The sequence below is a fragment of the Hoplias malabaricus genome, unplaced genomic scaffold (assembly GCF_029633855.1).
Source record: "Hoplias malabaricus isolate fHopMal1 unplaced genomic scaffold, fHopMal1.hap1 H_6, whole genome shotgun sequence".
Taxonomy (NCBI): domain Eukaryota; kingdom Metazoa; phylum Chordata; class Actinopteri; order Characiformes; family Erythrinidae; genus Hoplias; species Hoplias malabaricus.
The window spans coordinates 83,178-108,035 of NW_027101329.1; the positions used below are offsets into that span (position 1 = coordinate 83,178).

Genomic DNA, 24,858 nt, shown 5'->3' on the forward strand with positions numbered 1-24,858 from the left:
TGAAAATAGCAGCTCCAAAACACTACTTAAGGGCTGAGGGAGTGGTCTGTGGTCAGTGGAGCGTTCCCAGAACGTCCAGTTTCTATCAGCACAGGAGCTGAAGTGTGGATCACTCTGTTCTTCTGGGTTTGGATCCGTTTGGTCTGAAATTAATAATAATAAAACAAGCTGGAACACCACAATCAGTTGGGCAACACACACATACACACACACACAATCATCACAATCATCAGTTTTAATTTAGCTGATTTTGATTTTAGCCTAATTTCATATTTTACTTTTTATAAGTTATTACTTACCTATTATTTACTAAATTATTAAAAATCTATTAAAAATGAATATAAATTTAAATACACACATGGAAGTAATACAGCTACTAATACATCTTCAAATACATATTCTTTCATTCATTATCTGTAACCCTTATCCAGTTCAGGGTCGCGGTGGGTCCGGAGCCCACCCGGAATCAATGGGCGCAAGGCAGGGACACACCCTGAAGGGGGCACCAGTCCTTCACAGGGCGACACACACTCACACATTCACTCACACACACCTATGGACACATTTTTGAGTCGCCAATATATGTTTTTGGACCGTGGGCACCCTGAGGAAACCCACACAGACAGTCACTCGGAGCGGGACTCGAACCCACAACCTCCAAGTCCCTGGAGCTGTGTGACTGGGAGGCGCTTTGTGAATTGAAGGTGAAAGTGTGCTTTGAACAGTTAATGAGTGACACCAAAGCTGCCAAAATCTCCTCACACTCTTAAAGTTAAAGTATTCCCTATAATCCTGCGACACAGCGGCAGACACTGCGCCATGTATAACATGATTTCAGAGTGTGTTTCAGAGTCGTCTGAACAGAGAGAGAGCAGTGGAAAAAGCAATAGTGCTTCATTGTCCTGACGACAGCAGACGGAGCATTTTCCTGTTTATATTTCCTTGTGATTTTATTTGTTGATGAAACGTCGTTGTTCTCATCTTCAAAATATAAAGTGAGTTCCTAATGTAACTCGTTTCTATCTCTGAGGAGGTGGAGGAGGCTGTATCTGGAAACAGCTCTCTGTCATTGTAATGAACTCTCATGTCACCCCTGATTATTAATGACAGCCAAATCCCTCTGACAACAACCTGAACAATACCGTATCTTATATAATTCATGTCCCCGGTGGTTGCAGTTGGGCGGTGTGAGTCAAACTACACCAAAAACAAATTCCCATCATAAAGAGCCCATTGTTCATTGCACACAAGATAGAAAAACAGTCTCATCCGACTGGCCTGACGCTCAGGTCGGGATTTGTGCGAAGGAACCCATTTGAGAAGAGACAGCGACGAGGTTTAACTTGTCAAGCGTTAAGACCTTAATGGAGTTCGGGATCAGCAGGACACCTCCGCGCCCGGGGCTCGCTGGAAAATAACAACGCTGCTGGCTCCTGCTGTTTTTATTCCTACTCAGCCGATGGAGTTTAAACAATCATTAAATGATACAGAGAACGTGGGACTCATAAGAACCGCTCAGGACCCGGTGTGTCCAACTCGCCCCAACAGATAAACAGCACTTACAGCTTTCGTCTCTGAGAGACTGGAGCAAAAACAAGCTCTGCCCAGCCTGCTGTCCACTGGGAGAACACCACCTCCACATTGGGCTTCCCAATGCCGCTCCTACAGATCTACAACCCTGGACAGTTTAGCTCCAACTTTAATCAAACACACCTGATCCCGCTAACAAAGGGGTATTTGAATATTAATGCTGGGTGTGTTAGATCTTAGAAATCAAAGGCGGTAGTTCTCCAGGAGCTGGACTGAGCAGCCCTGGTGTAAACAGATTTTGGTCCCCACAATGTAATGAAAATCTAGACTACACACACACACGCGCTGGCAGGTGGAGCGCTAGGCGTGTTCCGGCCCATCGGCAGTGGTTAGATCCTGGTGGATTACTGTGTCAGAGAGAGGCTTTACAGCTCTGTAAGGACGGGACAAATTGCTGCTTGAGGAGAGGGAGAAGGAGGGGGCTGAGGGAGATGGGGGAGGGTTGTGGGTGGGCTTCAGTAAGTAAACCAGGGAGGAGGCGACGGGGGTGGTCAACCACGGGCTTAACGGAGACATCTCACTGTCAAAGAAGCACAAGGCCAGACTTTACCCTTAAACGAGTGCAAGTTACTCATAGACCACACGCTTCCATTGAAAAGGTGCCTTTACTGGACACTGGAGCAGCTGTACATGCGCCTGAGGCTACCAGGCTCAATGCCAAGCATGGGCTAGATGGGTATAAAGCCCCCCAGCGTTGAAGCGATGAGTAGCTTTGGGATGAGTTGGAGTAGAGTTTGTGATCCAGTACTCATCATCCAACATCCCTAGCCTATCTGACCTCACTAATGCTCATGTAGAAGCCATCAAATCCTCACTGCAAATGTTCCAATGTCTGGTTTAAAGCCTTACGAGAAGAAGCTTCTGCAGCAGAGATGTGGGAAAAGGTCTCACCCTGGTGTTCTTCACTTTGGAAGAAACCTTGGGAGAACAAGGCGTCTTCAACCACCGGCGTCTTACTTAAACTCACCATTCCACCTTAAAAGATGTGGAGCAACAAACCAGAGGGGGGTAGTTGTTATGCTTTGGGAACAGTTCTCCTCCAGAACCGTCTACGTTGCCTGTAACCCCATTAAATGTGTGAGCTCAGCTGTGTGTCTGCGGATCTACGTCTGGGGTGAAGCGGAAACGGTAACTTCCAAAACTCAGGGATTATATTATTATTTGAGACGGAAAGGAATAGAGATACAGGGGGGAAGAAAAAACATCTGGCCTACATTCTTCCAGAGCAGTGGTTCTCAGCTGGAGGGGAGTCGTGACCCAAACGTGGGTCTTGGACGACTCCTGAAGTGGGTTGTGTGGCCATAAACTCCTGAAAGCTTAGCTACGTGAAGTCAAGACTATTCTTTTGACAGATGTGGGTAAAAGACGTGGTAGCTGTTGCCTTGGTAACGGCAGCATTTGAAATGTGAGAGATGAAAGGCTGAGAAATAAATGTGCTTGGGTCGTGATGTAATGACCCCTGGAAAATGTGGGTCCCGAAGCGAGAGCAGTTCAGGACCACTGCTCCAGAGCTAACGTCTTCCCCAGCGAGTCTGTCCCACAATGCCTGGGTTTACAAGAAATTACAAGCCTCCAACAACCCGCTACACGCCTGTGGTTTTAGGTTTGAGGATTAGCGAGTGAGTCAGTGCCTGGACCCCGTTCTGGCCCACGGTCCTGAAGGAAAATGAAAACAGAGCCAGGGTCCAAACGCAGGGACGTGATGCATTTGTTCCACTCGGGATCGAGGACTCACCTTGGACGCGGATCAGGAAAGACGCTAATTCAGACACAGCTCTGGCTCTGATGGGATTAATCCAGATTACGGTTTAAGTCTCCACACAGCGCCAGGGTCTGGACTTGTTAAGTAACTCTCTTTATTGGCAGCAGTGGCAGAAAAACCCAACAACAAATCAACAAGAAAAACAAGAGGAAGGAACCGATACTGAAAGGTAAATCTCTCTTGACTTGCATAAGAGGTCTGTGGTCCAGAAAACAAACAACATAAATACAACTTAAATAGAATAAATACCAACGTGGAAATTCAAGATGACAGATTAAGACTCGAGCTGTAACAGTTAAAGTTTAAATAAAGAAAACCCAAAGAGAAGATTTGGTGTTGTGGGTGACAGCACACAGAGAAATGTCCAGTTCCCCTGGTCATCTCTCCCTCCCTTTCCAGTGAGTTTAAAATCCCTGAAGATAACATTTCCATCAGTGCTAACAACACACGCTTGAATATACCCCCATCCTCCCGGTCCAGAGAAGAAGCACAGGTCCAGATCACTCAAGCATTCAGCATCGGAAACAATCTAGAGCTGCGGACGCAAGGGGCTGATCTGGCTTCGCTGCGAGGGGCTTTGCTCTGACCAATGAGCACAAAGGACAAAGTTTCCCAACGGCAGCGAACAATGCTGGGCTTTATGTTTCAGAGGAAGTGCCCGTTAATGTAGTAACTGTGGTGCTGTGAAAGTTCTGAGGAGATAATTCTTAGTTATGCCATGTTCACGAAGCCTTCTGGAGGGGGTTGTGGGGGGAAATAAAATTGGGTTCAGACTGAAGGAAACCGGGGTTATATCACAGAAACATCCCCAGTAACAATCCCAGAATTCACCTCATTCCCATTCAACTCCAGTCTGCTCACTCACTCACTATTTCACTCATTCTCTTCTGTCGACTTCTGTCACTCACTCCATTCTGCTCACTTCATTTCACTCATTCATTCAACCACTCACTCTATTCTGCTCACTCACTCATTCAATCACTCCATTCTGCTCACTTTATTTCACTTATTCATTCAGTCGCTCACTTTATTTCAATTATTCATTCAGTCACTCACTCCATTCTGCTCACTCACTCATTCATTCAATCACCCTATTCTGCTGACTTTATTTCATTCATTCAATCACTCACTCCATTCTGCTTACTTGAATTCACTCATTCAATCACTCACTTCACTCATTCATTCAACCACTCACTTCACTCATTCATTCAACCACTCACTCCATTCTGCTCACTCACTCATTCATTCAATCATCCCATTCTGTTGACTATTTAATTCGCCCAATCACTCACTCCATTCATCTCACTTTATTTCACTCATTCAATCACTCACTTCCTTCATTCATTCAACCACTCACTCCATTCTGCTCACTCACTCACTCCTCGCTCATTTAATTTCTTTCACTCCCTTAATTCTGCTCACTTTATCTCACTCACTCACACTGCTTTCTCACTTACATTGTTTCACTCACTCTATTCTGCTCACTTCATTTCACTCAATCACTCACTTGTTTTCTCTCACTCAGTCACTCCATTCCGCTCGCTCACAAACTATTTCACTCACTCACTCCAGTGATGGGATTAGTAGCGGAGCCACTGCCCTGAACTATAGCTGATCAGATGAAACCTCTTAAAGGATGTTTCTGTGTTACGGCCCCTGCTTCACAAACAGCTTCCTGTGACATTAGGACACTTTTAACACAATTTAAATAATGAAATCTGCTGCTGGACTCAGGACACAGAATAGTCCCCGGCCCGGAGGAGAGAGGTGATAGATATGAGTTTGTCTCAGGTGGTCAGTGAAGGGCCGGCCCTGAAATTAACCTGGAACCATGAGTTAAAAACACAAGCTGCTTTATTAAACGATGACTACAGGACACCTGTCGTAAGGTCTACGCGCTGACTTTTGGTTTAAGGCGATGGAGAGATGGACTCGATAAATATTATCCAGCTCTCAGGCGCTAAAAATAGCTGGCACCTTTGTTCTTCTCTGAACCTCTAGCTCCATGTGAACACACATTCTCAGTGCAACAACAACAAAAAAGCTGCATTCATGTGAGAATATCTGCTGTAAACAAACTTCTGTAGAGCAGTAAACAAACACAAATATGGGATGTAAGAGTACGTCGATGTAGGGATGCACCAAAATTTCACTCACCGACATTTGGGGGGGGCAAAGTGAGTTTAAAAAAAAAACAAAAAAAACCAAAACACCTTAGTGGCTTAACTTTCCATTCCACCTTAAATTGTGCAGAAATGTACATTAATGTGGAATTGCCATAGAACTGGACCCTGTAAAGTGTATTTAATTTTGAATGGTGCTTAACTGTAACCAATACCTCATTGAAAGACGAATGTCACATTGTTTAAAGTGGAATAGCACTTTTAAGGTGGAATGGAGCTAGTATGTAAAGTTTAAAGTAGCACAGTATTAGAACGTAACGGCCACTTCATTTAAGGTGGAACAGCAGTAGAATGTAATCTTCACACTATTTAAAGTGGAATAACACTGGAATGTAACTGCTGCGCCATTTAAGGTGGAAGGGAGCTAGAATATAACTTCCACACCATTTAAGGTGGAACAGACAAAGCTGAAGGAATCTCAATGTTTCAGAATTTAGCTCATTGTTTTGTGTGAAAGTTCTCTTTTGTTGCGTTTGTCCTCAGATATTTATTAGAATAGTGTCCTTTCAATATTGACCACGAGCTTTAATTCCAGTGCATCACTACGTCTCCGACTACGACTCCACTGCTGCTTTACAGTGCGTAGACATCCTCCATCTGCCACGACTGCATACTAAGACAATAAATATTATATTTTATGCTTCAAGTATCCTTCAAGTTCTTCACAACATCCAACACCATCCACTTTGATGTGTGCGATGTTTCCTACGGACAATGTCAGGGCGAAATCAGTTCAAACAAGAGTTCACGTTGCTGGTAAAGTGTCCAACAGGAGCAATGATATGCATTGGCCTCTTCTCCGAGGGAAGCTGTAAGAGGATGGTGAGAATATGGGGTTTTCAGCAAGAGACAGACAGTTTAGAAAAGGTCACTTAGCCTAGCTAATTTGCATAGGGGGGGGGGTAAAACCAAGAAGATTATCAGGCAAAAGCATCTATCACTCTGCATTGTCAAAGCCTTGTCCCTTTGGAAATAGAACGATGAGAAGAAACGGAGGCGAGAGCTCAAATAAGGCAGCGAGAAAGCAAGATAATAGAGACATTATTGCCAATGCGTAGTTCAAGTAGCCAAAACGCACACCCAGAGAGGGGTTCGGCTGAGCTGGATCCAAAGCAGCAGTCAGTTGGTGGACGTGAGTGAGGAGGCCGTCAGTGGACGGGGTTTTCTGTTTGTGCTCTGAACTAAACTGGCCCTACCAATGCTAAACAAAGCCCCAGAGCCTAGGACTATAATTTGGGACCTTGTGGCCAAGAGTCAGTTTTTAATCAGAGTCCCAGAGGTTGGCGCAAAGGAGATGGAGGCTCAGCCGCGTGAAGCCAGTGCCACTGAGCGGTAATAAACTTCTGTTCCAGCTGCACAGGACAAGATGCCAGTGCTGTTGTTGGCTTCACAGGGCCCAGACCTTGTGCATGTCGTGGCTATATGCGAGATACAGCGGCGCAGACGGTAATCACTCAGGAGATTTCCCTTCATTCCTCCAAAACAGGAGTTCCTCAAGGCTCAATCCTGAGCCCTAATGGCTTTGAGCATTGAGCGTTGTCTACACAGCTTTTTCTGGACAAGTGCAAATAGCTAAAAGTGTGAGGGGAACATCATGAGCACAGGGAAGATTTGTAAAGTGAGGCTAAGTTAATACTTCCAACGTCTCTCCATGATTAGCAAGACCTTTCCAGGTGGGGTTCCTCAAGGTTCAGTCCCTACAGCATTGAAATGTTTCCCGGAGAAATGCAAAATCCAAAACAGACGAGAGAGAAAACATTAGGTTGCTGAGGAATGTGAGAAAGGAAGAACTGGATGTTCATCTACAGTCACTCGTTAAATGAGTCCGTCTTCTTTGTAGGGCTAAGCAGAGGTTGGCGAGTACCTCCAAAATCCGAATGTAGCCAGGACGTCTGATTTTAGCACAGTTTGTTAATGGATTAGACGTATTTGTGCACAGAAAATTGCTTGAATTATTGGCCTCTGATTTTTATTTCATCCCCCCTCTGCGGAGCGTATTATTGGTTGTGAGAGTGTGTTTACGTGCGCCAGTGCGGAAGCGCACTTCGCTCGGCTCGCATTTGTCGGTTGGCCCGGCTGTCATTTGGTAGATGAAAGGCGAGGGCAAATTGGTATCATTATGAAACCTCTCCTCTTCAGGGACTGAAGTATTGTCTCTGTGTATCCATCTCTCAGGTGAGAGCGGCCGAGAGAGGGGAGAGGGTGAAAGAGAGAGAGAGAGAGAGAGAGAGAGAGACTGACTCTACAGAGAAAGAGAGTCTCGATTGAAAAGCGAAAACAAAAAAGACCCTTCTGTTCCTTGTCGGCAAACACAGCGCTCTTCTGCAGAAATACACTCTGCAGTTGTGAGTCCTGCGTACACACACACACACACACACACACACACACACACACACACACACACACAAGCAGCAGCAGCATCAGCATCAGAAGCAGCATAGGGCTGGTGGAGGCTCTGCTGGAACAGCTGGAACAGCTGCAGGGCAGGAGACTCAGGTGTCCAGCTCAAAGCAGCTCAGGTCGTCGTCATCCTCTGCGTTCTCGCAGTGGTTGTGTCTCTTCCAGAAGGAGGACGGTTTCTTGTGCAGCTCTCGGCGAACGCAGCGAGGACAAGGCTGCGCTCGCATCCGACACTCGGCGTGGAACACCGCTCCACAGCCTTCACACCTGGGAAACCACACATATGGAGAAGACACATAATGGGATAACAGTAACAGTGTGTGTAAATAGTCTGTAAAGCCACCTACAATGTCATGTTTTATTTGGAAATTAATTAAAGGTGTCATATTCCCCCTCTTCTCCACAGTGGAAATCAGTTCTGGTTCTTAATGACACCCCACAAGCCCCACAGCAGCTTTCTCCCTGTCTAAACAGCTCTTTTCAGAACGCCCGCCTTCAGCGCCTGTTCCTTTAAATGATAATGAGCCACTCACTGTTCACCCGGACCCTGAGCGCACAGCAGTGAGGAACGAGGAGCAGTGCTCTTATGTCTCAGTGCTCGTTGTGTCCATTTTGCTCTGTTCCTGATGAAGAGCAACTTGTTTTACCCTGTGTTTTCTGACTCAGGCAGCCCACAGAAAACTCACTGGGTGGTCTTGTTTCACAGTGTGTGGGTTGGTGGGCTATGGATACACACATTACACGTGCACTTGAACTGAAGAAGGGGTTTTTCAGAACAGGGCTGTTTAGACAAGGGTGAGAACGCTGCTGTGGGGCTTGTGGGGTTTTGACCAAAGCAGGTCGCAGACATTTCATTAAGAACCAGAAATATGTTCCACTGTGGAAAAGAGGGGGGGGTATTTATTCTTTAGTCTGATGGTGCTCCAAATCCAAGACCATGACCTTGAAATCATGACCATGAAAACGAGTAGCTCTGCCACATTCCTGTAAAGGCCTGTTGTCTTCTGTACGCAGGTGTCTTTCTAAAAACCCGTTGGTGTTATTTGTTGTGTGTTTCGATGGTATCCGGAGTTTATGGTTGTGTTTTTATAGATATGATTGTAAAGTTACAAGCTGTCATGCAGTGAGGAGAGTGTTTTAAGGCTCTAACAGATCCTAATGGGAGCGGGAGGTGTCTGCACACCCTACTGTAAACTCATAAACACCTACGCACCGTGCTGATTATACCACACACACACACCTGCCTCCTCAGAGGTTTTATGGCCTTTATGGGGTTTTACAGTAAGCTGTGGTTAATTACCACACGGCACAGATTTGCAATAGACATTGACCCCTTATTAGTGCTCTGGAGCTTAGTGTCTGCGAAGTACACATTTAATATAACTACTAGTAACATGAGGAGTGGTCCGTCCCACGCCAAAAGACTGCAGATGTAGAAATACCTCATATTTGGTCCAGAAAGTGAAGCAAAACATTTGCTACTAAGCTTTTTCCTCATTGTTTTAATCAGTACATACAAAAAAATCCCTTGTTTAGTGCACTGGATAAAATAAGCTGGGGCAGCACGGTGGTGCAGCAGGTGTGTCGCAGTCATACAGCTCCAGGGTCCTGGAGGTTGTAGGTTCGATTCCCACTCCGGGTGACTGTGTGTGAGGAGTGTGGTGTGTTCTCCCTGTGTCCGCGTGGGTTTCCTCCGGGTGACTGTCTGTGAGGAGTGTGGTGTGTTCTCCCTGTGTCTGCGTGGGTTTCCTCCGGGTGACTGTCAGTGAGGAGTGTGGTGTGTTCTCCCTGTGTCTGCGTGGGTTTCCTCCGGGTGACTGTCTGTGAGGAGTTGGTGTGTTCTCCCTGTGTCTGTGTGGGTTTCCTCCAGGTGACTGTCTGTGAGGAGTGTGGTGTGTTCTCCCTGTGTCTGCGTGGGTTTCCTCCGGGTGACTGTCTGTGAGGAGTGTGGTGTGTTCTCCCTGCGTCTGTGTGGGTTTCCTCTGGGTGCTCCGGTTTCCTCCCACAGTCCAAAAACACACGTTGGTTGGTGGATTGGCGACTCAAAAGTGTCCGTAGTGTGTGAGTGAATGTGTGTGTGTTGCCCTGTGAAGGACTGGCGCCCCCTCCAGGGTGTATTCCCGCCTTGCGCCCAATGATTCCAGGTAGGCTCTGGACCCACCGCGACCCTGAACTGGGATACAGATAAGGGTTACAGATAATGGATGAATGAATGAATGAATGCTCCGCTTCTGACGTCAAGTACAAAGACTTTAGAATTGCCCCGCCCCCTCGTCTGAGTCTGTCCAATCACAGCGCTGGGCCCGCGTTTATGTGAGAGCGGAAAGACAAGGTTAAACTCAGCAAAACAGACAACCACCGCAGAGAAATAAGAGCACTGAGCAAAACTGGAGAAAACGAGAACAGAGAAAAAAAGAGAATGAAAATGGCTAAACAGTGCGAAGAGAAGAGTGCGAAAATGGCTAAAATCCAGAGCTTCTGCTCCTCACTCCTCACTGCTGTTAGCTCAAGGTCAGGGCAAAGAGTGAGCAGCTCGTTATCACTTAAAGGAACAGACGCTGAAAGCAGGCCTTCTGAAAAGGGCTGTTTAGAGAGAGGGAGAACGCTGCTGTGGGGTTTTGACCAAAATGTAAAGAAGGTGGTTGGAAGGAGAGATGACCTCTTGGTGGCGTTCTCCTGGAAAGGGTAGAGGATCTGGCCGTCATGGCAGAGCTCACAGATGAAGCCTTTCTCTCTGCACAGGCTGCAGCTGTACACGTGGGAACTGGCAAACTTGATCACTTTGGAGAGGAAGGGAGCCAGCTTCCCGTCTATCACCTGCACAGAAAGAAAGAGTGAGAGAAAGAGGAGGAAAGAGAGAGGGAGACTAAGGCAGGATTTTCTGACTCATATTAACCTTCAAGAAAATCAATAGTGGCATGTTGCTCTGTATGAAACGTTTTCAGTGAGGAGAGTGTTTTTGCCTTGTGTTTGTCTTGATTATACCACACACAGGAACCCCACAGAGCAGGTATTCTCTGGGTGGTGGGTCATTCCCAGTGCTGCAGTGACACTGAGGGGTTTAAACTCCAGCAGCTGCTGCTGTGTCTGATCCACTCACACCAGCACAACACACACTAACCCACCACCGACATGTGTCACTGCAGCGCCGAGAACAATCCACCTGCTCTGCGTCCTTAGCGTTGAAGAACAGGGTGAAAGCGGGCTAACAAAGTATGCAGAGCAACAGCAGGACTGCAGTGTGAGCTGTGTGGTCAGTGATTGTAGAGACATGGAGGTTGTTTCAGTGTTTTGGCCGATGGGTGTGGAACGGCTGTGTGTCCTGCAGTCTCCAGGAGACTCAATGAGAAGCAAAGCAAAAAAGGAGCCCGGGTTCACATCAGGAATCCAGATCAAAACTAATGAATGCTTGTGAAGCTGGAGAAGAGAGAGGGGGGTGGAGGAGGAGGAATGGGAGGTGGAGGGCTGGAGGGTGGGAGGGAGAGAGTGGGGTAATTCCTTTTGGAAGAACGTTTTGCAAAAAATAATATGTGAATGCCATTTACCGGCCGGAGTAGTTAAAAATCGGCAGTGGGCTTTGAAAGCGGGGGTCTGAAGGAGGAGCATTGTGGGCCGCTGAATGGGCCAGGGGAAGGGGCCCGGACCTCCAGCGCATATTCACAGAGCGGGAAGAGACAAGTGGCTACACCTGGCAGCGCAGTGGCGCACCAATTAAAGAGCCTGACAGCATTCTTCAGCCCGTCCACAAGGAGCCGGACGAAGAATGGACAGAGAGAGAGGAGAGAGGAGGAGGAGAGGGAGAGAGAGGCTCTGAGTAGGTGGAGAGAGGAAGGAGAGAGAATAAAAGGAGGGACCACCACAGTCTCCCACGAAGAGTTTGCGTGCGCACACACACACACACACACACACACACACACACACAGTGAAGGAAGGGAGGTTAGGCCTGTGTGGGCGAGGGGGAGGTCGAACTGTTCTGAGTCTGGGACAGGAACCAGGAGAAGAGCTCAGCATGAGCTTCAGCAGCTGCTGGCCGAACAAACGTGGGTTCAATTGGGTTAGTCCCCTGTACGCAGAGGTATGGACCTCAATATTGATCAGGATGTGTGGTCTTTCCTGGGAAAACAGTGTGAAAACAGTGGACACAACCAAACATAACATCACAGTCCTCAGTACGACATGTTACTTTTGCTCCTGGGCTCTACCTATAGTTACGGCACTGTCCTGAACTCAAGAGGAGCTCCTTCAAAAGCTACAAAGTGCAGTTTCTGCAGTGCTGAGCGCAGATATTGCTATGAAACATCTGAAGTCATTTTCAGAGACCATAACGTCTCTGGTCACAGTGAGAGTGAGGGGGGGAAATGCCTGCTGTAAATAATTCCACCAGAAGAGCTGTTAATCATTCGTCCATCAAGCAGCTTTCGCTTCACACACACACACACACTGCCCATCTCTGGAAAAGCCCAGAGGTAGAAATCGCACCTCCCGCCCACGAGGGTCTCCTGGCTGGACCTGAGCAGAGAATTACTCGGCTGGGTGTCGAGGGAGTGTTGCAGGCCAGTAATCAAAGTGGCGAGAGCTGGCTCGCTCACTGTCGCTTCAGTGACGATGATATATACGGCCCCTGATCAACTCTGACACCAGAGGTAATTAAGCAGCTCTATAATTTAGCTGGAGAACAGGAGTGTCACGTTTGGGCCTGCCCTGGTGGCGAGAAAAAGGAGGGGCTGTTAATACACTCCCTGGCCAAGAGAATGGACCTGAGGAGATGCATTCTCCCACTTCTCCACAGTGGAACACAGTTCTGTTTCTTAATGAAACCCCACAAGCCCCACAGCAGCGTTCTCCCAGCCCTGTTCCCTGTTCAGAACCCTAACCACCTTTCAGCGCCTGTTCTTTTAAATGATAATGAGCTGCTCGCTGTTCACCCCGACCCCGAGCGCACAGCAGTGAGGAGCGAGGAGCAGAAGCTGTTTTTTAGTTGAGCTGCACTGATTTTTAATTTTTATTTTGGGCCAATACAAGAACGGATAATTAGCACCTTGGAGTAGCCAACACCGATATTCATAACCGATAAAATTATCTATTTGAAAATGAATCTAATTCATATTGGATTAAAGCAAAACAAAATATTTTTACCAGGTTACCATAGGACAAGCCTTTTCTTCAGTATTTGTACATTTCTGTGCTTAGGTCATGGCGGCACGGTGGTGCAGCAGGTAGTGTCGCAGTCGCACAGCTCCAGGGGCCTGGAGGTTGTGGGTTCGTTTCCCGCTCCGGGTGACTGTCTGTGAGGAGTGTGGTGTGTTCTCCCCGTGTCTGCGTGGGTTTCCTCCAGGTGACTGTCTGTGAGGAGTTGGTGTGTTCTCCCTGTGTCTGCGTGGGTTTCCTCCGGGTGACTGTCTGTGAGGAGTGTGGTGTGTTCTCCCTGTGTCTGCGTGGGTTTCCTCCGGGTGACTGTCTGTGAGGAGTTTGGTGTGTTCTCCCCGTGTCCGCGTGGGTTTCCTCCGGTTTCCTCCCACAGTCCAAAAACACACGTTGGTAGGTGGATTGGTGACTCAAAAGTGTCCGTAGGTGTGAGTGTGTGAGTGAATGTGTGTGTGTGTTGCCCTGTGAAGGACTGGAGCCCCCTCCAGGGTGTATTCCCGCCTTGCGCCCAATGATTCCAGGTAGGCTCTGGACCCACCGCAACCCTGAATTGGATAAGCGCTTACAGATAATGAATGAATGAATGTGCTTAGGTAATTTGTTTTAGTTTATTTATACTTTCATCAAAGATTTACTGATGGTTCCGCATGAATGGTTTCTAGAGGGACGCCAATTAGTGCAGCACTGGGTTTGTTTTGGAGAGCGAGGGAGAGAGCGAGAATGTATTTGAGCGAGAGATAGTTGTGTATTTACAGGTGTCAGGGCACAAAAAAGGCACTGAGTTATTGTAATATCGGCTAAAATTCCAACATCGGACCGATAAATATTACACATATCGCCAAATAATATTGGCCGCCTATAATATATATATATATATATATATATATATATATATATATATATATATATATATATATATATATATATATCTGTGCATCACCAGCTTTTCTCTTTTTTCTCTGTTTTTACTCAGTGCTCTTATTTCCCCACACTCGTTGTGTCTGTTTGGCTTGTCTTTGCTCTCTCACATAAACGCAGGTCCAGCGCTGTGATTGGACAGACACAGAGGAGGGGGCGGGGCGATTCTACAATCTCTGCACTTGACGTCAGAAGTGGAGCAGAATCAGAACAGCCCGTGTTTTCTCACAGTAAACTGTAGGTTGGTGGGATCCAGATGCCAACAGTAAGTTAAACATGCGCTGAACAAAGGGTTTTATTGTAATATGTTGATATGTTTAAGTGGGGTTTGAGTTTTAAGGGGGTTATAAGATGGAGCCATAGAAATGTTCCAAAACATCTTTACAACAACTCACACTATACGTTTGTACTAAAGGCTCTTCTCATGTCTGAAACCAGTCTGTAACACAGAACAGAACAGAAGTTTACAGCGATGTATGCACTAATGGGAAGGGTGCCCGGGTGCTGCGCGCCTGGCGGCCGCCCCTCTCACTCAGCCCAGTCCCGCGTGCGCTTTGTTGTCCGCTGCCTAATTCCCTAAAAACTGCTGTTTAACGCGAACGGCTTTATCCCCTCCTCATCCCGGGCCCTAATGTCCTCGTCTGCTCCATTAACCGGCAGAGAAAGGGCCCGGATTAGACAGATAAAAAGAGGGTGAGCTCTGTTTGGATAACACCCTCCCCGCAAGGCCCTGGCAAAACAGGATTACCACCAGAGAGCCAGCGTGTGAGGAAGTGTGTGGGCCAGGGAGGGAGAGAGGGAGCGCACGAGAGAGGAGAGAAAGTCAGCATGTGGGTATGTAAGACAAGTTTGAGGGTTCATGTATGGGGACAAAGGAATGTAATGAAATGAAAGCACAGTTGGACGACCGCACGTAGACGGAGCATTTGATAGCACTGGACCTTGCCTGTCACGTGTCACGATATATCAGAACGCAAAGGGAGCAAGGCACGATCGGTAAATGAGGCTCTTCCCGTCACGCCACAGGACCACACAGCTCGGCCCTCCACCTAGAGCTGACGAGGCAGGGATCGGACCCCCAGGTTTGACACCTCTCCTCCAGCACAGTACGAGCGTTGAGCTGCTGAGGGTTCACAGTGCACCAGGGCATCTGCCGGAGAGTCTGCAACACTGCACGTATGTCTCAAAGCAGCTGAATGCCCCATTGTCCTCCCCCTCCAGTTGTTTGTAGGTCGTTTGGCAAATGCTACCGCGATGTGCACAAAACAATTAGCATTTACATGCCACCCTTCATGCGGGCCATCTTTGGGCACTCTACAAACTCTTCTGCTTCTAAAGCCCAACAAAAGCCAGTGGCCAAACAAGGCCAGTTCCTGAGCAAACCTTAGGCAAACAAATATGGGCAGTGGGCTTGATGACCCCCCCTCAACCCCCTTCCCAAAATAAAGACGGCCCTAAACTGCTCGCGGTTTGTTGGAGGTGAATAGACGAGAACATGTGCTTGGGCTCTATAGAGCTGCTGGGAGTCTGCTTGGAGACAGTTCAGCATTCAGTGACCTCCGCATGGAGGGAGAACATTCCAGGGCCACGAAGGACTTGGAATTAAGGGGGGTGCGCTAAAAGAAAATGGGTCCTTAATAAGGTAAGCCAATTAAGACTCTGAAAGAGAGAGGGAGATGTGATGGGAATGAGAAATAGCCCACTTTCCTCGAGGCGGAGGAAGGCCTGGCCACGAAGTGCAGGAATGGACAGAAAGATATACACACAGTTCTGACATTTGTGAACCAACCAGTCAAACTTTATCCTGATTTTCTTCTCTAGAGGAGGAGAAGAGTGTGAGGCTGTGTGAAGCCTTGTTGGTTTGGTCCCAAAAAGGGGAAAGTAAAGTAAAGTTGAAATGAACGGTTCTCATTCTGCTCCACTTCTGACGTCAAGTGCAGAGACTTTAGAATCGCCCCGCCCCCTTATCTGAGTCTGTCCAATCACAGCGCTGGACCTGCGTTTATGTGAGCAGAACAGACAAAACAAACGAGGAACATAAGAGCACTGAGTTAAAACGGAGAAAACAAGAATGAAGAGAGAAAACGTCTAAAAACCAGAGCTTCTACTCCTCGCTCCTCACTGCTGTGAGCTCAGGGTCGGGGTGAACAGCGAGTGGCTCATTATCATTTAAAGGAACAGGCGCTGAAAGCGGGCGTTCTGAACAGAGCTGTTTAGACGGGGGGAGAACACTGCTGTGGGGCTTGTGGGGTTTCATTAAGAAACAGAACTGTGTTCCACTGTGGAGACCAAACGCTAGTTTCTCAAACAAAGCAGAAGAACCTAGATAAAGTGCAAAGTCACATGGGATACATTCCGAAAATCACAGTCTGCTTTTGTCCGTCGGATGTAAGGCCTGGGCATGAACGGAAGAAGAATAAGAGGGAGATAGAGACAGATAGTGAGGCAGACAAGGAGAGAGAGAGAGAGAGAGAGAGAGAGAATGAAACAGCGAGGGAGGTGATGTCAGAGAGCGGAACGCTGGGGGAAAAAATGAAGGCGCTGTCACACTTTGTTTTTCTGCCTGTTGCTTCTGAATGCCACTAATTAGTTAGCCGGGCAGGAGGGAACAGGCAAGGGGACCCTCTTGGAGCAGGAGGGGAGAGAGAGATAGAGAGATAGAGAGAGAGAGAGAACAGTTGAGGGTGGGGAAAAAGAGACTGGAAAGCTTTGACTATTTCAAAACAAGAAACACAAGTAAAGTTCATGGTGATCTCAGGCCCCACGTCTTTGTGTCGTTTTCAGTCGCTGCTAAAACACAGCTTCAACAGAAATGCCTTTCCAGACTTCATTTTTCTATAGTCTGAAAATCACAAGCAGGTGCCATTACTGAAAACGAGAGGAAAAAAAAGATAAGGGTGGTCTCTGACTTTCGCACAGGGCTCTATGCTCTTGGGGTTGCGGGCTCGAGTCCTGCTATGGGTGACTGTGACAGTGTGTGTGTGATGCTCTCACCTGTTGAAGGTCAGCCAGTGAGTATAAGTGAATGTGCTGCAGAAGGTACTCCCTCGGGAAAATCCTGAAAAACACACAAAGAAATATATTTAAATAATATTCAGTCACACAGCAGTGTGCCCTGAACCTTTAAAAACATCACTCTCTGTTGTGATTGTTGTGTTTTCATAAACGCTGCACGGTACAGTGTTCACTCAGGAATTCCAGCAGAAGGAGGTAACACTGCAAATATAGGAGGAGCCCAGAAAAAAAAAATCTTAATGTTGCTTTAAAAACATTCATTCTGTCTGTCTGCGTGTGTGTGGACAGGCCCCGAGAACGTACACGGACCAATTACTCTCTCTGTCGTCCTGGTCCGAACCGTCTCATCACCCTGCTTCCGTTTCCATAGCAACATGGGTCCAAATTACTGGGAAAACTAGGGGTTAATTCTATTGAATTGGAAAAAGCTGGTGGAATAGATATTTAAAAGCACTCTCACTTATTACGGGTGAAGTGGGGCAGCACTTGCATTCTCTCTCGCTCCCTCTCCCTCTCCCTCCCATTTGGCTCGCTATTATGGCCCTCTTCACCCCTCTCATCCCTTCAGCCCACTCGGCTTCCCTCACTCCCTCCGTCCCTCTCTCTCCCCATCACTCACCTACGCTGCTCATACTGCAACTCAATGGCCCACAGAAGCATCCGGAAAAAGATGGGGAAGAGAAAGAGACAGAGATGAAGAGGAGAGTATCGAACAGCAGGACAAGAGAGACTGGAGATGGAGAGAGAAGAGGGAAGGTGTGTGTGTGTGTGTGAGAGAGAGAGAGAGAGAGAGAGAGAGAGAGAGAGAGATTCAGTAATGAAGTCATTAATATTTTAGTCCTAGTTTCAGGTGCAAACCCACTGTATTTTGCCCCTGATTTCTGCCCAAATCTGTTTACAAGAACCTATGTAGGAGCGGAGCTATTGGAAAGGTGAATACTTTAATACTCAGTTTGCTGACATTTGAACAACAACTGGTGGCCAGTTTAACATTAAAACTTCCATATGTTTTAAAGCTATAAATAACACCGGTCACTGTCCCACGCAGGAGGCCAGGGTTCAAATCCCTGTCCAGTTAGGAACATGGACAAAGTTCAGTAGTGTGTGCCATTAATATGTTTAACCATTTTAACTATGATAACTATCATAATAATAGTTTGTACAGCAAATTTCAAGCATTAAATGCAGCTTAAAATTAATTAATTCATTGTCTGTAACCCTTATCCAATTCAGCGTCCCGGTGGGTCTGGAGCCTACCCGGAATCACTGGACGCAAGGTGGGAACACACCCTGGAAAGGGTGCCAGACACACACATTCGGACACTTTTGATCCACTGTGAGCACCCGGAGGAAACCCACGCAGACACAGGGAGAACACACCACACTCCTCACAGACAGTCACCCGGAGGAAACCCACGCAGACACAGGGAGAAAACACCACACTCCTCACAGACAGTCACCTGGAGGAAACCCATGCGGACACAGGGAGAACACACCACACTCCTCACAGACAGTGGAGCGGGACTTGAACCCACAACCTCCAGGACCCTGGAGCTGTGTGACAGAGACCCCACTGTGCCGCCCTACTACAATATGAATAGCAACTAATAAGAATTTAGAGAAAAGCTGCCTGAAAGCTCCACAATTTTCAACTTGGTTTTGGAAACTACCAGCAGACCACTGTGGACAGGCCGCAGCACCATCGCTGGCCGGGACACACACTCTCACACCTGTAGGATGCTGGACTGTGCAGCTCCAACCCCTTTCTGCAGCGCTGCAGCTGCACCTCTAACCACAGCTCTGGAGCGGCTGGAGTGGAGCGCTGCAGGTCGAGAGGAGCGGTAATTGGATCGATTAAGCATGCGGCTGCTGGGATTCGGCAAGGTTGCTCTCAGCCTCTCTCTCTCTACCACTCTCCTTTAAAAGCTCTCTCCCCCCCGTCTCCTTCAGTCTCTCCCTCTCTCTGCAACTGAGCTCTGTTATTATCAGGCAACCATGCAGATGTTGGGGAGGAATGGAGAGGGGCTCGACTGGCAGCATGCAAAAGGCTTCCTAATGACCTGGAGGAGACAAGAGCGTGAGCCAGAGAGAGAGAGGGAGCGCAAGAGATTCTTACTGTATGAGAGAGAGGGAGAGCAAAGGAGAAAGAGAAAGATTCTCACTGTATGAGAGAGAGAGAGAAAGAAAGAGAGAGCAAAAGAGATTCTCACTGTCTGAGAGAGAGGGAGAGAGAGAGAGCATGAGAAAAGGAGAAAGAGAATGAAAGAGATTCTCACAGTATTTATTTAAACACGTATTAAGTGTAAACAAAAAAAATATAAAAACACACACCCCCAACACACACTAAAGAGAGGGCCAGAGAGACCGTGACAGAAAGAGAGAGAGAGAGACCATGACAGAAAGAGAGAGAGAGAGACAGAGAGAGACCATGACAGAAAGAGAGAGAGAGAGAGAGAGAGATTCACACTGTATGAGCTACAGAGAGAAAAGTATTGTGTGGTTATATCCGATGGAGTCTGTGTGCTGATGCAGGATTATTCCGTGAGGGAGGTTGGACGAGTCCCGGAGTGTGGAAGCAAGCGACGAGTTCCCGAAACATTTCACGCTCGACTTCCGACACTCACCACAACACATGCTCACTGACATTATCCTGACCACAGATTATTCTCCCAGTCCTGGTCTGCAGGGGTGTGCTCTACTGCAGTGTGTTTCACGGGAAAAGCCCCGGGGGTGGTGTTGGGGGGGGGGGGGGGGTGGTGCGGCTACAGAAATCAGCGCCCGGTGTATAATTACTGCTTTAGCCTTTGGCTGTTTATTACCACTGAAGATTTAGTGCACTGTTTTTATCTCACACCTGCTCACTGGACATTTCTCTGTACTACATGCCCTCAGTCGGAAAACAGTGGAAAACTCTAGACACACAAGATGCCGGGGTTCAATTCCCCATCCGGGCAGGAACATCACGCCTATAACAATGCCCTTCGTACAAACCTTCGTACGATTAATAACACATTAAAGCAGTTAATACGCGTTGGTACGCTGCTGGCGTACGGCAGAAGGGAGTGTGTATGGCCGGGCTCCAGTTGGCCTCCACCTCAGCTCTCATTACTGCACTAATCCCAGCCTGAACCCCAGGTTCAGAGGCAAGGTGCGGGTATTTGGTTAGCTGCCGATCAACTTCCTCTTCGTTTTTACGAGACGGGAGGCAGGGAGGGCGAGCCGAGGCTGGAGCCGTTACTGTACATTCTGAAATCCATTTCTGTTGATTAAAGGTACATTACAATCTTTCATTAGAGAACTGTGTACGATAAAAGAACAGAGCTGGAATGGGGTGTATGTAATAAACGCAACTTAAAAATATGAGATTAAAGGTAAAATAGGGCACGATTATGGTTCGTAATTAAAGGTGCTGTACACGTTCCCTTCAGGGCACCACCGCAGTGAGAGTTCGAGAGTACGTTAGACTAAAGGCATGAGAGAAATGAGCCTTTATCATGAGCTCAGAGATTGGAGGAGGTATCTGAGGGCATGGAATTAACCACAACACACACACACACACACACACACACACACACACACACATTTTCATTCAATATTAGGACATGGCATCATAAATAGCTGGGTACCAAGGTCAACACTCACAGTCCAGTCACAGGTCTGACTTCAGTCATTCCACACTGTATTTATTGTAATGTTTGTGGCACAGATTCCCAGACCATTACGGTTTAGTCCTAGACTAGGCTTAAACCACTTTCCACGCGTTTTTAGAGGTATTTTTGCTCCTGGGCAGACTGCAGAGTGTAATGCACTTTTATAGCATCGTCCAGAAATCAAGGAGGAGGAGGGGGGGGGGGGTGTCATTGGAGTGGTTTCCTACCCTCCTCCAAATGTTAAAGTGCAGTTTCTGCCATGCTGAGTCCGGAGAGGCTCTGGACTCTATCACAGCGCAGTGGAGCATCACAAAGATATCGAAGCTGTTATTTTACATTAAAAAGACTACCTAGTGTTCCTTTAAGTATATGGTACATGAATGCCACAGAACAGGAATGTGTTCCTGGTTATAGAGTATATTTATATGCAGTTTTATCGTTTTAAAAATATAAATAAAAGCTCAACCTCATATTTAACTTTACTCTTGACATCAGGAACCAGAATTAACTACTTTTTTTTGTAAAACTAGTGAAAATACATCCTCAAAATTTACAAAACAATAAAAATAAATAAATAAATAATAATAATAAAAAATCCACCCAGTGAACTGTGAGCGAGTACGTTCAGAATGTCCACGCCAGACGAGACAGGAGGGTCGCCGCGTGTTCTCGACTCACTAATGAGCAGGAACTGTTACGAGGCTCGCGGTGCCGTAGCTGGAAAAACGAGGAGTGTACACAGACGACTCACAGAAACCAACACTTCAAACCTCTGATACAGCCGGCATGGATTTAGCACTGTGCAAAGCTGGGCTAAAGGGAGGGAGATATGTTCTGCATCGACAGGAGGCTGTGGAGCAGGGGAGCAGCCCGTTATCTCCTGCGAGACACAGTGAAATCCTGACTTAATCCCTGGAGAAGTGCTGCTCTGCTGATTAGGCAGGTCCAGCTTTTTTTAAGGCGGTGTGAATGGAAAACGGTATCACGTTCCCGCTCTCCTCACAGCGGCAAAAAAAATTTAGCAGCGTGTCCCTCTCTGGGTGTTAAAGGGCTCATGGAAAACTGAATTGTCCTCATGGGATTGGAGGCTCAGACCTAAATGTAGGGCTGGATGATACGGCCAAAATTTATATCACGATATATTTTGATTTTAATTCCGATATCGATATGAACCGTATAAAATCCACTTTAAAATGTGTGTTAAGTGCTAAACTGAAGACACCTGTGAGGAAAAGCAGTAAAGTCATTACACTTTTTATTTTAATAAATGGAGCGGCACGGTGGTGCAGCAGGTAGTGTCACAGTCACACAGCTCCAGGGACCTGGAGGTTGTGGGTTCGATTCCTGCTCCGGGTGACTGTCTGTGAGGAGTGTGGTGTGTTCTCCCTGTGTCCGGGTGGGTTTCCTCCGGGTGACTGTCTGTAAGGAGTGTGGTGTGTTCTCCCTGTGTCCACGTGGGTTTCCTCCGGGTGACTGTCTGTGAGGAGTGTGGTGTGTTCTCCCTGTGTCCACATGGGTTTCCTCCGGGTGACTGTCTGTGAGGAGTGTGGTGTGTTCTCCCTGTGTCCACGTGGGTTTCCTCCGGGTGACTGTCTGTGAGGAGTGTGGTGTGTTCTCCCTGTGTTTCCTCCCACAGTCCAAAAAAGTGACTCAAAAGTGTCCGTAGTGAGTGAATGTGTGTGTTGCCCTGTGAAGGACTGGCACCCCCTCCAGGGTGTATTCCCGCCTTGCGCCCAAGGATTCCAGGTAAAAGGGCTCACCGCTGGATAAGGGTTACAGATAATGAATGAATTTTAATAAATATTTTTTTCAAATAAAGCATAGTTTTATTTATTTCTAATATTTTTTTTATTATTTCTGAAATAAGAAAGTAACATTTTATTCACCTGCTATTTGTGATTTGTCCAATTCCATGTGAAAACTGACAAATACCGTTGACATGTATTGTGTTGTAATTTGATTTGACGTACAGTTGTTGTTAACTAAATGAGGCCAGTTAAAAAAAAACATTAAAAATAAAAAAACACCGGTCATTCATTACAGTGAGAATCAATCTTTATCTCTGTCTCGTCTCTCTCTCCCTGAACAAACGCTTTCTCCATTCCAGTTAGATATGAAGCTCAGATATGGACAGTCAGAAAGGTACCAAACCCAGACATTGCAAGCCCAAAGCCAGAGGGGTTCAGGAAAGGCAATGTATTCTAAGTTCACGGATTTCCCCACAGTGTTGAGTGTTCTCTGCCTGAATCTTCTGATTAAACCTCTCCAAGATGATTGGCTAATGTCTATGGAGACTCCAGCTGATCAACTCCCTTATAAGTGCATGAACAGGGTGTGTGCAGATTCAGAACACGTGGGTCTTTTCCTTGTCCTCACGGGTTCCTTTAAATGATAACGAGCCGCTCGCTGTTCACCCTGACCCTGAGCTCACGGCAGCGAAGAGCGAGCAGCAGAAGTTCTGGTCTATAGCCGTTTTAGCTGGTTCCCTTTCTTCACCATTCTCGTTTTCTCTGTTTTTACTGTTATTTCTCCATTCTCGTTTTGTCTCTTTTGCTGAATTTAAACTTGTCTTGGTCTTGTTTCACAGTGTGCTGGTTGGTGGGCTCCAGACTCACATGTGCAAGCACTGAACAAGTCGTCCCCAGGTCCAGAGTTGAAGATCACTGGATGTGCTGGGGATAATTTGGATTGTAAAACGCAGAAAATGCAACAGGGTTCTAGATTTCAAATTGTTGAAGAATTATCTTGTGTCAACCAACAAGTTGCCCTTTGGCTGAAGCCAAACCAAAAGTGTGTAAATGTGTGTGGGCCCTGTGCAGTGCAGTGACATTCTCTCATTCTCTCTCTCTCTCTCTCTCTCTCTCTCTGAGTAAACACTCCTCGTTCTCCTCAGGGCGTCTGATGGGTGCTCAGCCTTCTGGGCGATGGATGGTCGGGGTAATATTTTAGCGCCACCGCTCTCATCAATCCTGCACTGTTTGGAAATGTGGAGCATTAGCCGCTGCTGGCCGTAAACACTGGAAGCCCAGAGCCGCCTCCAGTCAGGGTCAGAGCCGCCGCTGCCGCCCGTAAACACAGCAGCCAGATAAAGCACCCCCCCCCACCCCCCACCCCCCCACAGCTGCCACAGCTGGGAGAACTCCAGAAGACTCCCGGAGAGCTGGACCGCCGACAGATCCTCAGCTTGACCAAACCAAACCAAACCGAACCTTTGCCTTTGGCTTTGTTGAAGTCCTGGTCTGTACTTCAAACGGGCAGCTACAGCCTCGGTCACCGCCGAGTTCAAAAGACCGAAAGAGGAAAGCGCAACGGCCTGTTCAATAATTCAATAAACAGAGCCCACAAATATACACTCCGGCAGACCGTCAGCTGAGCCGTGACTGCAATCTGAGCCAATGAGCCAGTTCAGATATTTCATTTTTATATATGAGAGAATGAAAATAAAGACAGAGAGAAAGAAAGAAAAAGAAAGAGTGCAACCAAGAGAGAAAAAGCAGAGAGAGAGAGAGCAGGTGAAAAAAGTAAAAAAAAATAAAATAAACAAAAAGTGTGAGTGAGTGAGATAGCAAAAGAGTGACAGAAGAAAGCGGGAGAAGGAGAGAGAGTAAGAAAAAGAGAGAAAGAGAAAGAAAAAGCGGCCCTTTTAAAAAAAATTCTGGTGTGAATGGCATTGATATGATTCACAGTTTTGCATTGCCTTTTCCCATTGTGTCTGATGTGGTTGAGCCTAAAGGACCCCCACAATCTGACAGGACCCTAGCGGCCATTTTAGAACACCTCAGTATCACTGAGAGAGTCAGAATGTGGCTTAAGAAGGACTGCACACTTTGACAAGAAGAGGCTTACAAATAATAAGAGGGTGTTAATTTACATGATGATAAACATTCATTCATTCATTCATTCATTCATCCATTATCTGTAACAGTTCTGGGTCACGATGGGTCTGGAGCCTACCCAGAATCACCGGGTGCAAGGCAGGAACACAACCTGGAGGGGGTGCCAATCCTTCGCAGGTGAACCCACAACCCCAGGATCACTGTGATAAACAAGGGAACTTCTCAAAATACTACAGTAAAGATCCACCTGCCTGAAGCAGCGTGTGAACAAGCTTGCCAGGCAAACCCAAGCCATTTTCATATACACACTCCAGATCCAGACAGCTTCCAGAGTTGCCTATTCACTCTTGTAGTGAACA

At 47.1% G+C, this 24,858-nt stretch overlaps 1 protein-coding gene across 1 annotated transcript in view; it reads right to left on the minus strand.

Moving 5' to 3' along the window:
* Positions 1 to 7,996: 7,996 nt before the first annotated feature.
* LOC136686082 (pleckstrin homology domain-containing family M member 3-like) overlaps positions 7,997 to 24,858 on the minus strand; it is a 43,973-nt gene continuing 27,111 nt past the window's right edge. The window contains exons 7-9 of the mRNA XM_066659581.1: positions 16,993 to 17,056; positions 10,595 to 10,752; positions 7,997 to 8,202 (exon numbers count right to left, since the gene is read on the minus strand). Of these exons, the coding sequence (XP_066515678.1) occupies positions 8,028 to 8,202; positions 10,595 to 10,752; positions 16,993 to 17,056 (397 nt within the window). The 3' untranslated portion in view covers positions 7,997 to 8,027. The remainder of the gene's footprint in view (positions 8,203 to 10,594; positions 10,753 to 16,992; positions 17,057 to 24,858) is intronic.